General features: G+C 42.0%; 1 protein-coding gene across 1 annotated transcript; it reads left to right on the top strand.

The window, feature by feature from the left end:
- The first annotated feature begins 2,382 nt into the window (after positions 1 to 2,382).
- On the top strand, positions 2,383 to 17,920 carry LOC150046045 (lysozyme-like protein 1). The gene is made up of 5 exons (XM_090318689.1): positions 2,383 to 2,506; positions 4,045 to 4,208; positions 4,644 to 4,802; positions 16,932 to 17,010; positions 17,784 to 17,920. The coding sequence occupies exons 2-5, from the start codon at positions 4,070 to 4,072 to the stop codon at positions 17,851 to 17,853; spliced, it is 447 nt and encodes a 148-aa protein (XP_090174815.1). The 5' UTR covers positions 2,383 to 2,506; positions 4,045 to 4,069; the 3' UTR covers positions 17,854 to 17,920.
- Positions 17,921 to 18,268: the final 348 nt, after the last annotated feature.

Below are 18,268 nucleotides of genomic sequence, written 5' to 3'. Positions count from 1 at the left end.
ATCTGCAATTCCCGGAGATAGTTCCTCAGTTTGTTGATGGCCTCTGGATGGAATCCACATAGCTCATACAGACTGGGTAGCATTCCTGGCTGGCCTCCAGAACAGCCCTGGGCCACTGGTCAATACTCCAGGAGCTGACACATCTTCCAAAGAGACCTGCTGGTCTCGCTGGGGATGAAGGTGGAGAAAGAGGATGGGTCTCCTGCCAGTGCAAAGGCGGGTGCTGGCAGGGCTTGGGGTACAGGGTCTGAGCTGGTGGGGGCGGGGAGGTTCCTGGTGACTTTGTGGCTGACTGTGGCTTTGGCATAGATGAGGGCGCAGGCTTTTTGAGGCTGTCTCCTAGCTGGCTGGGTTTGGCAGCCTCGCTGTTCACAGGCCCCACAGCTGGACTTGTGGCTCTTGTTTTCATGGTGGTTCCTGTCTCCCCCGCTGCTTGGTGGCTCAGGCTGTGGCTGGTGAGGTGGCAGGGCAGGCTTGAGCTTGGAGAGCCTACAGTCTCTCCCCTGGTGAGGTGGGATAATGCTGGCTCAGATGCAGCAGGAGTCCCCCAGGCCCTGGCTTTCCCAACCTCGGCCTTGTGGGGTTGAGATCAGACCTGGCAATGCAGGAGTTTGGGAGTGTCGTCAGGAAGACTGGGCTCAGATCTGGAGCACCTCATCAGCAGCCTCCTCACCCTTCTTTCCCAACCTTCCCTCTCGCACCAATGTGGTCCTGACCCCCTGATCACACTGGGCTTGCTGGCCTGTTTCTGAGGCAGAGTTGGCTTGTCACTCTTATGCCTTTTCCATGAGACAGTCAAAGTGTCTTCCAGTGGCCTGGGTGGGGCACACAGGAGACAGAGAACTGCAGGAAGCGCTCGCTGCCACCCTTACCACTCTCCTCTTCATCTGCTACCAATCAGCTGCTGGTTAGCATGCTGGACTTTTCCCACAGGTATAGGGAACCAAAACCAGAGCCCCAGCTCTGGGCACACCAGCTCCATTGCTGGGCTTTGGGAACTTGATGGCCTCTGCTTATCAGAAGAAACATGAAGAACTCCATTGCTGATTTCCCAGCTATTTTCCTAACCAGCCCCCTGACATTCAGGCTGACCATCCATCTTCCCAGAAGAAGCTGCAGTATTGGAGGGAGGGATCAGGGCCATTTTCAAAACAGGGCAACATCTTCGTCTATGAGCAGAAAGCTCTTGGCCTCCACATCATTGCATGCTCTGCCTCTCCACCCTGGCACCTGGGCCCCAGGCCCTGCCTGGTGCTTTTGCTCTCACCCGCACCCCTCAAGCCACCCCAAGGTCTCTGCAAAGGGCTCAGCAATGCTCTATGACTCACACCACCTCCACCACCTTAACCACACACCCCAATTCACTTTTGCCTGACAGATGCCTGGTGTTTTGAGCATTTGTTTTATCTTTTACTGGTGGAGGCCAAGACTTTCTGAAGGAAAAGTACAACAAGATAATTTGTTTTCTCTTCTGTACTTTCCAGCCAATGCTCCATAGATGATATTGAAAAATGTAAAACTCCTGTCTCAGATCTTTTGTTTCTGTGGTCTTGAAGAGTGAGACCACAGACTCAGAAGAAGAAATAACATGGGAAAGAGTTCTCTCTTCACTGAAGAGAGAACAAGCGGAGCCCAAGGGAAGGTACTACCTAGAAAACATTGCACAAAAGTTACTTGTATCAAGAAGAAAACTACTTGGCACTCAAGATCATGGGACAACCCTTGGCCATATTAGTCCTCACACCCAATCAGAGATTCTATGCAGCCTGCATGAACTCTCCATGTGCTGTGTCTTGTTTAGCCCCTCTAACTGGATATCCATTCCAGAGCATATCTCTGGGGACAGTTCGCTATTCCTGGGCAAGTCTCCTGGAGTGGGGGGGGGCGCATAATGTGATGACTGGCCACCTAAATGTGTGACTACTCAAAGCCATTGTGCTGTGATGTCTGCAGGCCACAAAGGAACCGCTCAAGGTCTGGAGAAGGATGCAGAATCTCTAGGAGAAAGGGCTTTTGCCCTGGTTTCCTAGCTAGGCTCGTTATCTATAAACTAACCGTTTATATAGCCAACTGTACCAGTACTAAAGTAAGAGTATAAGGCCATGGTTTTTAATGTAATGTATACCTGCTTAAGGATATGTGCTTCCCTTTCCTTGCTGGTGGGATTGGTGACCTTTTGGTGGCTGAAGCACCGGAGTAGAGTTCTCACTTGGATGAGAGATCTGATTAAGCTCTGTAGTGAGAGGAGCCATTAAAAGGGAGAAAGAAAAAGAGAAAGGCAGGAAGTTGTTACCATATGTCTCAGAATCTGAGTGTGGCCTAAGTCATAACCTAATGAGCAACATTCTAGAATCTCTAGGCTGCTAGAGACAGAGGAGTTAAGAACTCTTCTTTCCCTACGGTTCTAAAGAAAGGCCCTGAGTGAGGTTTTACAAGTGCCTTGTAAGAGTAGGAAATGGCTTCAGGGAATGCAGGAAGCTCCTGGGAGCTGCTGATTATAGGCTGAGTAAGTATAAACAGGGATTTCCCATTGGATCACTCAAGAAACTAAGTAATAGGGGTTAGGTAGTACCAGGATCTACCTTTCCAATAAGACCAGCATTGTTCTCATGAAGCCTCTCATCCCAAAAGAGCAGCCATGGCATCTTATGGCTTTAAGGATGCAGAGCTTTAAGCTCCCAGCAGCAGCGATTAGAAATCAGCATTACGATAAGATTTGCATCTTAACCTAGTTTATCAGCCTGGAATGCCTGGAATGATGTTATTGACTAGCATACCTTTCTACAAAAAGCCAGATAATAGATATTTTAGCCAGAAAATAAATACACAAACTGTATGTCCCTAAATATACTGAGTGAAGCTAGGTTCTGATAGGACTTTTCTTTCAAAAGCAGACCTGACTTGCTGACACTAAAGTGTTACAAATCTATAATTAGCCCATTAGTGACCTCCCAGTTCCCAGCAGATGTTTGGCCTTACTTGAATATTCCCCCTGTTTTTTCCCCTCATAGTTCTATTGGGGAGCTTAAGACCAATAGGAGAAGCCAATAAATCTGCGAAGTTTGGAGATTGGCACAAAAAAAATAATCTGTAAAAATACTTAGTATCCCAAGCATTTATCAGAAATTGCATTTCACCCCTCACTGCAGCCAAGCCAGTTCGACTTGGGTAAAGATAATATTTGGAAAGTGGAGCTTAGTGGAGACAAGTAGCCAGCAAGAAATAGAACCTTTGATCCTGTTTCCTCTTGAAACAATTCATTAAGTTCTTCTTACCATCCCCCCTCTCCTATTTCAACCAACATATTTTTTTTTCTTCTGACTCATTGTCCTTTCTACCCTTACTCAGGTGCCAGACATTTAAGAAGCCCCCTGGAGTCAGTAGTGGGGATGTCCCCCAAAATATTACCTTTCCAATATAAAATAAATGACTGGTATTTCTGATACAATGTCCCCACTTTTGGAAAGCACTAAGAGAAGAGGAGAGAAGAGAGAAAGAGTGCTAGGTATTTCTTCAGGACAAGTCAAAGAACAAATCTTGAAGTTATCTGTACCCCTCCGTGTCTGTTTCCTCTCATACTGCAATTGGGCAATCTTTTTCTGGATATGTAAGGAGTGCTCCACTCTTTGTATTTTCTTTTTTTTTTTCTGTATGTAAACATATGCATGGAGCAGTCAGTAAATAAACGAACGAGAATAGAGACTCAAAATGGAAATCTAAGAATGCATCTGGAAGTCAATGACAGGGGTTAATTTCTTTGAGTATGTGATCTCAGGAACATAGCACTGAATCGAAAATAACATACACTGAGTTGGAGAAACACTGAGAGCCTATAATTTTATTCCTTTACCATGTGTATACCTGTCTGCATTTTCTTTCTTTTCTCTCCCATAGAGGTTTAGAATGGTTTAAAGTGACAGAAAGTGTCCTGTTAGGGCACAATTTCATCACTACTGTGGTGATTTGATTTGGAAGGGCCTGCTGGCTATGGACATAAGCTTAGGACAGTCAATGTCATCTGACGGGTCTTCTGCTCCTCCACAGGTTCTGCCTCTGAAAGGCCTCAGAAATGAAGGCTGCTGGGGTTGTGGTTCTGATTGTCTGCCTCGCCACAGTCACAAAATCCAAAATCTATACTCGCTGTAAACTGGCAAAGATATTTTCAAGAGCCAAACTGGACAATTACGGAGGCTTTAGCCTTGGAAACTGTGAGATTTCTTCTTCTCCCTTCTTTTCAGTGTTGGCATCACTTGGAATACAGGGCAGCTCTCATCCCCACTCCCATCCAGTTGTTCCCACTAAGAGTGACTGCTAAGTAATCAAACCTTCCCCTCAGCTACAGAGCTCCTGCCCACGTAGTCTTCTTCTTTCCCTGCCTGGCAACACATTTCTAAAGTACTGTACTTAGGATACCAGGGAGCAAAAAAGCCAAAGGTTCCCCCACCCCTATGATAGGGTGGAGGAAAGACCTGGCTTCTAGTCTAACTGGGCTCCTGTGACTTTCATTTGCCTCGGGGGACACCACCTGTGCCCCCACCGTGTCTCTTGGGGAAGATAATTCCATTGGGTACTATGTATAAGGCAATTCACCCTCGAGGACAGGCATTTCCTTTACTGGTCTCCCTGGCTTCCTCCCTATGCAGGGATATGCATGGCGTATTATGAGAGCCACTATAACACCACGGCGCAGACGACCCTGGAGGATGGGAGTATTGACTATGGGATTTTCCAGATAAACAGTTTCACATGGTGTAGAGATGCAAAGCTGCAAGAGAAGAACCACTGTCATGTCGCTTGCTCAGGTAAAAGTTGTTTTTTGTTCTGAATTTTGTTGTCAGTCATGGGGCTTGAACCTGGCACTGTACCTGAGCTCTTTTGCACAAGGCTAGCACTCTATTACTTTGAGTCACAGCTCACCTTCCAGCATCTTGATAATTAATTGGAGATCAGAGTCTCATAGATTTTCCTGGCAGGGCTGGCGTCAAACTGTGATAGTAGCTAGGATTGCAGGCATGAATCACCAGCATCTGGCTACCTACATTTCTTAACAGAAAGAAGTAAGGTTAAGCCAAATTTCACTTCCAAATCTTCTACTCCTGCTATTCAAAAACTACACATGCACAGTATTGTATCAGTATCAGTATCAGTCAAGAGTTACACTTTACAAAGCCACACACAAAGAAGAAAAAGAGGGCTGGGAGTGTGACATAATGGCAGAGTGCTTGCCTAGCATGCAAAAAGCCCTGGGTTTCAGTCCTCAGTACCACATAAACAGAAAACCCCTCAAGTGGTGGAGTGCTAGCCTTGAACAAAAGAATCTCAGGGACAGTGTCCAAGCCCTGAATTCAAGCCTCAGGATTGGCAACAAAAAAAAAAAGCAAGAAAAAAGAATATGTATTCATACAGAATGAAATAGTGATCGTAAACATGTGTAGATCAATGGTTGTGGGCTTTGGAGGAAAGTTATACTCAGAACCTTACCCCTGGAAATTCTATAAACACATGATATTTGACTAGGGAGGTGGCTAAAAAACAAGATTTTGGTATTCATAGATTTGGTATGAATCAGCATCATAGAATGGTTTGTGGCAAATTTGGGAAAGCAGGAAATAAACTGGGTTGTAATTTATCTTTGCTTGAATGTATGCATGACAGAAATGTGTTCATTTATCTAGTGAATTATATCTTCTCCTATATTTATCCAGATAGTTTTGAGGCAGTACACAGGCCCAAAGTTCAAGCCCCAGGAGTAGGGGGGAAAAGCCCCAACAGGCTTTAAAAAATTTCAGTCTAAAGGCATAATGAGTTCATTTCCATAACCCCAGCAACCATACACCACTCACATTCTAGAATGATAGCAGCCTGTCCAGGAAGGAAGTTTTTTCCCCCTGGGAAAGTATGCCAAATGAAAAGACAGTAAAGATTCTGCAGGGCCGGGAGTGCTTGCTTAGATGCACAAAGCCCTAGGTTTGATTTTCTTGGTACCAGATATACAGAAAAAGCCAGAAATGGTGCTATGGCTTAAGTGGTAGAGTTCTAGCCTTGAGAAAGCCCCAGGACAGGGCCCTGGCCCTAAGTTCAAGTCTCTGGACTGGCAAAAATAAAAAGATTCTTAGTGACAACTTCCCTGCCCATGAATAATATGAGTCAAACTTTATAGCCGTAAGATGCTCAGTTGAGAATCCCCCATTCCTGAACAAGCCATCTGCTGTCTCTGTTCAACAGGTGTTTGTAATCCAGGATTATACCAATAAGAAATAAAAAGGAAAAAACCCAACCAGATAAAACTTGTTGAAACAAGAAATTATGCAAGGGAAATGAAAATACAAAATGCAAAAAAAAGAACATCTATTGACATCTTTATTCACGTTAGGAGGGGATATACTGATAAAGTGAGACAGATGATTTAACCAAACTTTAGAGAACAAAATAAGTAGCATTACAACTTAAAAATGATAGCAGAATTGAAAACTCTGAAGATTAGTAAAAAAAATTAACCTTGCAGGTTAAAAAATTATCTATATATGTGTATGCCATACACACACACACACACACACACGCACGCGCGCACACACACACACACACACACACACACACGTACCAGAGACTGAAGGATATGGGGTTCTAATTTGTAGGAACCAACATGTGGATAGAACAGTGGGTAAATGTGAACCACACTAAGGCACAGTGTCATGAAACTTGGAGAAGTTAAATGCAGTACAGGTGTCCACTAGAGAAAAGGCACATATATGGTTCCTGTGAATCACCATGCATTAATATAGCATCAAATTTCTCAGCTACATCACTGCAAAGTAGAAAAAAATGGAGAAATATATTCAAAATTGTGAGGAAAAAAATAATTTACAGGCTGCACCAGCTAAATCATCTACACATTTCAAATATTTCATTAGTACATAATTTTCTTTTTTTATTTAAAGAATTTATTAACACTGATTTTTACATCCTATTTCCAAAGGACATGTTTAACAAACAAGTATTCATTAGTACATTTTTAAAGATAAATAGTTTTGGGGGGTCTTTGTTTTTGTTTTTTTTCTTTTTGTTTGTTTGTATGCCAATCCCAGGGCTTGAACTCAGGGCTTGGTGGCTGTCTCTGAGCTTCTTTTGCTCAAGGTGAATGCTCTATCTCTTGAGTCCCAGCATCACTTTCAGCTTTATTGAGTAATTTTTTTTTTTTTTGGAGAAAAGAGAGTCATGGAGTTTTTTGTCCAGGCTGGCTTTGGACCACGATCCTCAGATATCAGCTCCCTGACTAGCTAGATAAGTTGTTTTTAAAATTACTTTTCCATATAGTATCCCGATGGGAAAATATAGCAAACTCACGCGGAGTAATTGGAGAAGTTTAAGAAAGGTTCTTATTACAAACTTGGTATTTAATCATGGGGAAATTATGGCCCAGTCTTGACACATAGGAAATGGAAAGAGAGTATCCTGGTAGGAGATACAATCTCCCTTCACGGGGCAGAGTTTATTCTGAGTGACCTCATTTAAAGAAAAATGCTGGAGGAATATGATCCCAACCTTCCTACACTTTCTCCCTCCTTTCCCTTAACATGCTTAAGAAAGATGTAAAGACTCTATAGCGACAAAAGAAAGGTACCTAGCTTAGCTCCCATGCGTCCTTTCTCAGAAAGGATGTAATAGCAAAGCAAGAAAAGAGAAAACATAAAAGTAGAGACAAAGGGATTCAGCAAAGGAGAAAGGCAAAGGGAATGTTCAACATGAAGGATGATCTCAAGCTGGCTTTATATTATTGATATTGTTTCATCCTATGTGGTTACAGGACAGTGCATAGCCTCGGTTCTTTTTAACTTTTTTGGAATCTTATTGTATACTACACTATTTGCCTCCATTGTAAATGTGAATTATTTTAATGTGTCTTCTATTGTTGTTGAGTAGAAAATGTGTCATCTATAGATAAATGATGCCAAAACGTCTTAGCTTTTCTGTTTAACATTAAGAAGATCATGCACCTGTCATTATAATTAGGGTTTTTTCTGTCATATGATTTTTGAAGCTCTATTGCTAGATCCATACTTGTTGATGATTCTTGTCTTCTCCATGAATCGGTCTTTTATCAGTAGAGTTAATGTCTCCCCTTAACTCCAGTGTCTTTTCTTATCCAGAGATATACTTTGTCTGATAGAAATAGAACCACTCCAGCTTTCTTCTGGGAAGTATTTGGCTGGTTTACTTTTTTGCTTTTGAGGGAGCTGATCTATTCTCTCTCTCTCTCTCTCTCTCTCCCTCTCTCTCTCCCTCTCAAACACATCTCTATCTTTGTATTTTAAGTAAGTTTTCTATCTCTTTTGGCAATCAATGCTTTTCAATAAGTGATTAGACCATAAATTTAGAGAGGCAGACAGTAAATAGTTTAGAATTTTCAAGCCATATGGTTTCTGTTGACTTCTCAACCATGATACTCTCTGAAACCTACCATAGAAAATATATAAATGAATGGACGTGGATGTTTTCCAATATAACATTATTTATTTAAAAAAACACACAGGAAGATGACCTATGGGTCATAGTCATAGTTTGCGGGTCCTTGGTTTAGATCATTTATGTTTAATATGATTACCATATTAGTTTAAATCCCATTGCTTTTTGCTTTCTAATTGTACCTTGTTCCACTTTCCCTTCCACTCTTTGAATTAATTAAACCTTTTGTGCATATGTTCCCGTCCTGAGGCTTGAAATTAGGTCCTGGAGAAGGGCCAAGAGACAGGACACAAATGCAGAGACAAGTGGTATGGCATAATGGTGCCTGATCTGGTCTGGGCTTAAGTAAGGTCAGATCAGGGGGCAGGGTCACAGGGAGCCTGAGAGTTCACTACCCAACACTGGCAGGTCTTCTTGTCCAAGTCCCCACCCCTGCCCCTAGGAATTCAGGGATTCCTATCAACCGGGAGATGGCACTTCCCTGCCTCCACCATGAAGACAAGAGGGCACCAGTTAAACCCAATACCCCATGGTCCACCACGTGGCCAAGACAGCTCAGGTTAGATTCAGCGTCCCTGCACTGCTTCCCACTAGTTTTAGGTATGTGAAATCAAACCATTGATTTCTCAGTGAGAGAGCTAAGCTGATCTGGTTTGCTGATATTGATTTTCTGCTTTTCTTTCCTCTCCGGCTCTTATGGCTCAGTTTTCTGACAGTGTTTAAGTGTAGACACAGGACTACGGGTCTCTGAGACAAGAGTCTGCCTGAATTCACTAGCCTTTTAATAAAGACTCCCAGTTCAACTTCTCAAAAAAAGGAAGGGAGGGAGGGAGGGAGGGAGGGAGGGAGGGAGGGAGGAAGGAAGGAAGGAAGGAAGGAAGGAAGGAAGGAAGGAAGGAAGGAAGGAAGGAAGGAAGGAAGGAAGGGGAGAGAGAGAGAGAGGGAAGGAGGGAAGGGAGGCAGGGAAGGAAAGAAAGTTTAAAGAAAAGAAATTAGGGCCTGGGAGTTGTCCCTGAGCTTTCACGCTCAAGGCTACCACTTGAGTCAGAGATTGACTTCCTGCTTTTTTGATAGTTAATTTGTTTCACAGTCCTCCTGCCGGCTTTGAACCTTGATCCTCAGATCTCAGTCTTCTGAGTAGCTACGGTTATAGGTGTAAGCCCCTGGGGCCTGACTAATTTAATACTTCTTTACTTTTTCTCTCATTTCTTCTTTTGGCTTACAAGCATGATTGTTTGGTTGTAATTACTCTTAGGTTTCCAATAGACTCGATTTCTTACCTTTCTGCAGTCAGTCTTCACATCTTTGTTCTAGGTCGCCATGCATTTTACCTCTTATACCGTATGCCCCATTTTTTTATTGTTTGCTTCCATCGTCTGTGTTTTTACTTTGTCAGGAGGTGAAAAGCTTCATTATATACATCATCATACTTGCCATCTCCTGAACTCTTCATTTCTTTGATGGAGTCTTTGAACAAGAAGTTAAATGATAAAATTTCCTGTTTACTCTAAGCCTAAACAAGTTCCTTTAACTGTTTTTCTTTGTTCATTGAACTCAAAGCTACTAGTAAAGGATCCTCCAAGCATATCTTCCAATATGTTACTAGTCTCTATCTCATTTTCATTTTGAGGGATTTTTACATATGTGCATAAATAAATTTACTTATAAATACATATTAGAAGATACCATCTCAAAAATGAATATGAAATGCAAGTTCATATATATGTATACATAGGAATATATAATTATATGTATACATATATATGCTTTTAATTCTAGGCTGATAGAAAAATATTTTAGTCATTGTTTCTTCAAATGCTTTTATTTCCTCCTTCTAGTACTCTAATGCTACGTGCAGATAGTCAATATTTTGTCACAGATTATTGAGGCTCTATTAAGCCTATTTCCCTCTTCTCTATGCTTCATTTTATATACTTTCAGTTCTTTATTTTCAAGTAGTATTTGGAGTTTTTAAGTGCCTAATCTATCAAACTCATTAAATGGAGATTATTTTTATTTATTTATTTGTGTGTGTGTGTGTGTGTGTGTGTGTGTGTGTGTGTGTGTGTGTGTGTGTATACGCCAGTTCTGGGACTTACACTCCAGTCTAGGTAACTGTCCTTGAGCTTTGTTGTTCAAACCTAGCACTCTTATCACTTGAACCACAGCTTCACTTCTGGATTTTTGGAGGTTAACTGGAAATAAGAGCCTCACAGACTTTCTTGCCTCGGCTGGCTTCAATCTGCATTTCGTAGATCTCAGCCTGCTAAGTAGCTAGGATTATAAGCATAAACCACCAACACCAGTCAAATGGATATTCATTTTGGAGATCATATTTTTATTCTCTGCCAGGTAATTATTTATCGGTATCATTTAAATTTTCGCATCAGCTGATTCAATCCTTTCTGAATCTTCCCATTACACGATTTGCCTCCTGATTAGGTGTCATAATTGTATGCTTCTGCTTTCGTGTAATATTTTTTTTCATAATACAAAGAACTAAACTCATAACTTCATACTTGGTAGACAGACCCTCTCTCATTGCAGTCATGCCTCCAGCCCTTCTAGTCTCACTTTATGGCAAGGCTAACCTTGGCTTCCATCCTCCACCTATGGCTTTATTGCATAGGCGCATGCCACAGCATCCAGCCCTTGTGCTTGCTCTATAGTTGAGATAACAGGTGCACTCACTACCATGCCTGGTCATTGGATGAGATGGAGCCTTGAGCCCACAATCCCACCATCTCTTCCTTCCAAGTAGTTACAAATATAGGCTTAAGCCACCCTGCCCAACTCACATGTGCTCATTTTTCTGTTGACTACCAGGCATAAAGTATAAAACCTGATTGTGCGTTTGCATTGTAAGACATGCAACAAGTCAATGCTTAAAGACGTGTTGGCTAGATAGTATATTGAAAATGAACTATACAACTTGGGGTGGAAAAGGGTATCTGGGGAAAAAACTGGGAGAAAAAGAGGGAAAGAGTGACACTGTTCAAAAAGAAATGTACAGCTGGGCGTAGTGCTCACGCCTGCAATCCTAGCTACTCAGGAGGCTGAGATCTGAGGATTTGGGTTCAAAGCCAGCCTGGGCACTAAAATCCGTGAGACTCTTATCTCCAATCACCAGAAAACCAGAAGTGACACTGTGGCTCAAGGAATAAGGCAGTAGCCTCAAACTGAAGAGCTCAGAGACAGCATCCTAGCCCAGAGTTCAAGTCCTACAACTGACATACACGTACACACACACAAAAAAGTACCTGATTTATGTAACTGTAACCCCTCTGTACACCACCTTTACAATAAAATTTAAATTTAAAAAAATATGAGGCAGAGGGAAAAAAGTGCTAAATTTTGGTGTGGGTGATAAGTGTAAAGTTTATTAAGATCCGCTTGCCACTTTCTAAGGCTTGCTCTTAAACTTTGTCAGGGAGCTTGTAGTCTTTATGGTAGGACTAGTTTGGTCTCACCACCAAAGGCTGATTCTGCTAATGTCCCTTTTGAATGTCATAGGGCTTCAGAAAATCTCTTCCCTCTGGCAAGTTAGACATCAAGCAATCCCCAGCTACACAAAAGCTCTGTGCAGTTTCCCAGGTCCCTTACTATTGTTTTTGTCAGGTTTATAGAGGATTATTCTCTACACAGTTTAGCTTTCAACCAAATGCTTCTGTCAACCCTTATGGAGGTCTCCAATGTTCCTTCCATGGGCAGCTCCTACTTCTCCAGTAATTGCAGCTGCTGTAACCTCTGATGTCTGTCTCCACTAGATTGTCACCCCTTCCTGGGTTCTAGCTCCTTTATGTCCTGTGAACACCAAGTCTTGGTGATCAAGGCTCTGCTCATCCATTTTCCCTCTGTCTGGAAGATTATGATTCTGCGCTGCCAGGTGTTCAATGTCTGAAACAACTTATTTTTTTTCATATATTTTATTTCATTTTGTGGTTGCTTGCAGTGAGAATGAAAAATCTATTTCTCCATCATGGACATGCTTGTGTTTATATGCAGTCTACTAATATTGTTCATTGAATTCTACTTACAGCAGTCTGGGGAAAATGTATATCTTCAAGATAATCTTGGCTCCTAGGAAATTAGAAGATTGAACAGCCCATGGTCAGAAGAGAAAGAACAGTCACATATGTTTTTACATCATAAAGGGCATGGGGGTCTGTAGGCTCAGGGGTACACGGAGCACTGGTCTCTTGTATCCCCAAACCTGCATTTGACCTCCAGCACTGGAAGGATGGGGGAAGGACAGAGAGAAAGAGAGAAGGGAGAAAGGGAGGAAAGGAAAGGAGGGAAAGAGGAAAGAATGGTTAAGGCAAGGCAAACAGGCATGAGAGAAAGAGAGAGAGAAAAAGAAAGAAAGAAGAAAGAGGAAAAGAAGGGAGGGAAGAAGAAAGGTAGGGTAGAAAGGAGGGAAAGAGGAAAGGAAGGAGGGAGAAAACATTTTAGGGACAGCTTTTTAACATAGCAAAGAGAATTTTTATTCCATATTCCAGTGAGTACCAGGTCACTGGTTTGCCTCAGCCTCCCACCAGAGCCACTTTAGGAACAACCTCATTTTGTCCCATGGGTCATAGGACCAAGGACAATTGTCATGGGAGTCAAGTTAGCACTGATATGGCTTACAAGGTACATGACATCCGAGATGCCCATCATATACATATACCAACTGTACATTTCTGAAATCCCATACTCTCCTCTTTGCCCAGACAGTAGTTCTAAAATTCCCCAACTAGACTTTTTCTAAGTAGACTTTTTTAAAAATGTGTCTGCTATAGTTTAAATGTGTCTCCCCATGATTTATCTGTGGTGAACTCAATCCCTGAATTCAAGGTGATCATTTTTGGTGATGGGGCCTTTGGGAAGCCATTAGGATTAGATGAGGACCCTATAGTGGCATTAGTGACATTATAGGAAGGGAGATGACCTGGGCCAGCACACTGTTTGTCTTAACCCTGAGATGCTCTGTGCCACATGATTGCCCAGAGACTTCTACAAGATACCAAGCAGGTGTCATCTCCATGCTCTTGAATTTCCCAATCAAATAAACCTCCATGCTCTTGTTAAATGTTATATACAGAGAAGGCACAAGTTGAGAGGTGGAATCTGGAGTCTCGATGAGAAAGCTGGCAACTGGGAGCGGACTCCTGTCCCTAAGACTTGAGACCTAGAATGCAGCTAATGTTATTAGGAAACTGAGCCATGAGGGTAATGGAGTAAAGATAGAGCAGAAAAGAATCTCAACAAACCAGATCAATGCTAATGGAGAGTTCAAGAAGGGACATTATGAGAAGAGTCAGGAGACGTGAGGCATAGCACAGTGGCAGCGGGGTTGGGAGTGGGGGTTCAAAGAGTCAGAAGGAGCTCCAGAGTTCAAAGAGTCTCATGAGTTCATGGTACTGGCATGGCAATTCTGAGAACCTGTTGTGTAAGTCCCTGCCACACCTGCATGGAGGAAGTCAGATACCTATCACCTGGGGCTGGGGGTGAGTTTTTGGAAAGTTCTCATCATCTATAAGGATTCCAAGATGGCGGTGAGGACAAGATGCTGTTACTTATCCAGATTTTACTTTATAAATTCCCTAGTGTTGGGTACTTTGTCTTAGCTACAGAAAGTAAACTAAATCAATCTTCATATTTATAACAGAATTACAGCCACTGCTTATAAAATTCCAGATGTAATATTAGTCATTCTTTTCCTCCAATAGCAAAGCATCTCTTATTTTAGTAAGACATGACTTATAAGGGGGAAAAAGATGATTGGTGGCTCCTCTATGTAGTTTGGTTTACTTATATTTAATCTTATTTCTCTTCAGCCTTGAGCATGAGTTGCTATCCAGAGAAGGAAAGCAATATGAATGATTGGCCTGGTTGTTCCAATTTGGGAGGACACTGAGGGAGAATTTGAATAGAACTAACTAGAACTAACATGACTAGAAATTAAGCCCTTTTGGTCTCAATCCTTACTGTTTCTGCTGTTGACTGCAGGAGAATAAACTATCCCACTGAACAATGCTTCGCTTTCCAGCATAACCTTTTTTGCATTCATATTTGACTGGACAGAATTGTCTATTTAAAGTAAATTAGCCAGAAACAATTGGCATGAATCCTTATAAAATTGCTATCCTAGCTCATTTCTGCCTCTCTGCTGCCCCTCTGTGGTGAGTTCATTGTGGTGAAACATCTCTGCGCTGCTTCAACTTTTTCGTTTTCTAGTCCCTACTTTAAAATAACCACTTCCTATGCAAATTCAGTCACATGGGACTAATAATTTGAAAATATCCCAGGTAAAAGGTTCTAACGAAGTTGGAGGCAGACAACAGCTTACTGGGCCTGCATTGCCTGATCTCCTAAGGTTATTTGTTTGTTTGTTTGTTTGGGGGGGACAGGGCATCTCTATCCAAACAAAACCTTTCCCCAGGCTAAGCTTTGATATTTGTGTGCAGACCTGAGCTGTGTTCCAGTCTCGGAGCATAAGAATATGATGTGCTTCTTCAGAGACTTTAGTCATCGCAGTCGAAGTCAAAGGTGTGTTCTGAGCCAGAGGGCCTGTGTCTCACACCTGTCATCCCAGCTACTCAGGAGACTGAGATCTAAGAATTACAATTCGAAGCCATGGGGCCAGGCGTTTGGCCTAGTGGTAGAGTGCTTGCCTAGCATACATGAAGTCCCAGGTCAGATTCCTTGGCACCATGTACATAGAAAAAAGCTGGAAGTGCTGCTGAGGCTCAAGTGGTAGAGTTCTAGGCTTGAGAAAAATCCAAGGACAGTGCTCAAGCCCTGAGCTTAAGCCTAGGACAGGCAAAAAAAAAGCACACAATTCAAAGCCAACCCAAGCAGACAAGTTCATGAGACACTTATCTCCAATTAGCTGCCCAAAAGCTGGAAATTGAGATGTGGCTTAAGTGATAGAACTGTAGATTTGATCAAAACAAAGCCAGGCAAGAATGCAAGGCTCTAAGTTCAAGCCCTAATACCAACATAAAATAAAATAAAAAGAATGCATGGTTAGTGTAAAAATGTAGAAAATATGCAGCAAAGATTAAAACGCCATTAATGATCTCACAATTTGAGGCTAATTCTTAAAATACTCGTCAATTTTGTCTTTGAGTTTTCCAGTGTTGAGCAATAGAACTATCCCAAGTGAAGGAAGTATTGTTTATCTGCATCTTGTACTGTGAGAATCACAGTACAAGATATAGTTAAAGCTACTGAGGAACCTGAGCTTTAGCTGTGTTTAATGTGGCTTAAGTTTATTGTGCATTATTTTTACCCTTCTAGCCTTACCCAGGAATAATTGACAAATCAAACCTGTATAGATTTAAGGTCTGCAGTTTAAAAAAAAGATTAGTACAATCAAAGTGTGTGTGTGTGTGTGTGTGTGTGTGTGTGTGTGGCCAATGCTTCAGGACTCTTCTCCATTTTAAGTACACTATCATAGGCAAAATACTGTATGTTTCATCCCCAGAACTCAGAAATTCCTTGCTTTTCATTATCTCCCCACACTCCACAGCTCCAGTACCTGGGGATTCTATTTTCAGCTGTGCAACAAAAGTGGTATCAGACTTTTAGTCTATTTATTTGCATTCTCTGTTGTATTTTTCAAGAAAGATTTAGAGGAAAACAGGAAAGAATGATGATATCATTAAATACATTTTCTTTGCTTAAAGCAATTGAAAAAATGATATAGATGCATTTTGTTTCAAACTTAAAACTTTGTGCATAAGAACACCTTTGAGAAAAAAATTTAAAGGGGAACTGGAGGCCTGGCTCGGGTGGTAGAGTACCTGCTGAGAAAGTGTGAGTTCAAATCCTAGTATTGCTCCCAAATAGTTTTACTGAAAGGTATGGACTGAATATTTTACAATAGAGAAAAGGTGAATGTTTACCTAGAAAGAGATCATGTAGAAAATATATGATCCTGCCCTGCTTTACTTAGTCTTTTTTTTTTCATCATGGGGCTTGAACTCAGAGCCTGGGTGCTGTCCCTAAGTTCTTCCACTCAAGCCTAGCACTCTACCACTTTGAGCCACAATTATACTTCTTTTTTCTGGTCGTTACCTGAAAGCAAGAGTCTCAGGGGCTTTCCTGCTGGGGCTGGCACTGAACCACCATCCAAGATCCAAGATCCAAGATCCAAGATCTCAGTCTCCTGAGTAGCTAAGATTACAGGTATGAGCTACTGGTGCCCAGCTGTATTTTTTTTTTAAACAACAAAAATGGATCTTGTCTACAATCTCCCAAACCATTGAGAACTAAAGTTATTGCTCTGAAATTTCAGGCAGTCCAAGATAAGGATGGCATTGGAACCCAACGCATTGCATTAGTGAAGAAACTCAAAGAAAATGAGACTATATCCCCATAGAGGAGAAAAAAATCAGAGTTCTTCCATTCAGGTCCCATGAGAAAGTGAATTACTGTGAGACCCCTTTGTGAAGCCTAACTTTACTGCCCTCTTTCTGCAGCCTTGCTCACCGATGACCTCACAGACGCCATTATCTGTGCCAAGAAAATTGTCAAAGAGACTCAAGGGATGAACTATTGGTAAGAATCTTTCCTTGGGCAGACGTGGGCTGACAAGCAACCTTTTCCTTGTGCCTGTTGATCACAGAAAGGGTAGAATCTGAGAGCCAGCTTCTGCAGAATATGTTCACATGACCTCCTCCGTGGGCAACGTCCCCAGACTACAGTACAAAAGGCATGGGAGGAGGAGAAGAGGATTGAGACAGGCTCTTTGCATGTCCTCTGAAGGTATTCCACAAAGTGGAGATGGAAGGTTCTTTCTAGAGTGAATTCGGAAGTGCTCATCCAATTAATAGAGCTGAGGAAAATTGCAGCTTGAGTTTGCTTTGTACTTAGATAAGAACTTGAGAAATGAGGTGACATTTTGTGGAGGAAATGAATCAAAAGGGAGAGAAAACTCCTTAGGTCTGTTCCAAAACAATGCAGAGGGGAATCACGAGCCATTCCTGTACTTAGCCACCCTTTTACCTCTAGGACTGTATTTCTAGTGAACACGGATAATCAGGCCACCCACTTAGGGATTCCTGATTTTTCAGAGATGTGGGTGGTTTAACTCCATGACCCACTGTTACAAAAGCTATTTGCTTGTTGCTGAGGAAAATAGTGATTAGGAGCATAAAAACTGGGGAGAGAAAAGTCTTAATAAGGTGAAAGAGACCTGGGATCTCTGCAGTCAATAACAGGAAACGCGGTTCACATCATTGATGATATTGGCTGCTTGTCTCTGGGTTCTGAGCTGGAGGATATTTGGACTCATGATTTTTCCCCTCTGTACCCCATTCCCCTCTCCTTAGGCAAGGCTGGAAGAAACACTGTGAGGGCAAAGACCTGTCTGAGTGGAAAAAAGGCTGTGAGGTTTCATGAACTGGACGTGGACCAAAGATTCTTGGCATTGACTCTCCTGGATTTATAATAAATGTCAAATTGCTCATGTCATCTTCTCCCTTTTCTTCCCCATATGCCTTCTCAACGTTGCAGAGGGGAAACTAGCTATGTTTTAGGGAAATAAATATTATTATTTAAATGTCTTCACCCTGACTCTGTACACTGATGTCATAACGGCATGACGTTAAAACAAGAAATTACCTCTGAAATAGTTGAGTTCTGGAAAGAAGTTCACAAGGCGTGGTGCCTGTCATTCTAGTTATATAAAAGACTGAGGTTGATCATGAGAGAAGCTCAGTTCCAGGCCAGCCCAGTTAGGACTCCATCTCAATGGAAGAAGCAGACCATAATGAAGAGATACGTCTGCCCTTTTAGCTACAACAAGAGGCATAAA

This window comes from Megascapheus bottae, chromosome 26, assembly GCF_031878675.1.
Source record: "Megascapheus bottae isolate mThoBot1 chromosome 26, mThoBot2.hap1, whole genome shotgun sequence".
In the NCBI taxonomy this organism is placed as follows: Eukaryota; Metazoa; Chordata; class Mammalia; order Rodentia; family Geomyidae; genus Megascapheus; species Megascapheus bottae.
This window is presented reverse-complemented; position numbering and strand designations above follow the sequence as displayed.

Bases quoted from the DNA above. Each gene is read 5' to 3' on its own strand.
- LOC150046045 (XM_090318689.1), top strand. From the start codon at position 4,070: ATGAAGGCTGCTGGGGTTGTGGTTCTGATTGTCTGCCTCGCCACAGTC. The intron at 4,803-16,931 runs GTAAAAGTTGTT...CTCTTTCTGCAG, and splicing joins CTGTCATGTCGCTTGCTCAG to CCTTGCTCACCGATGACCTC. The intron at 17,011-17,783 runs GTAAGAATCTTT...CCCTCTCCTTAG, and splicing joins ACTCAAGGGATGAACTATTG to GCAAGGCTGGAAGAAACACT.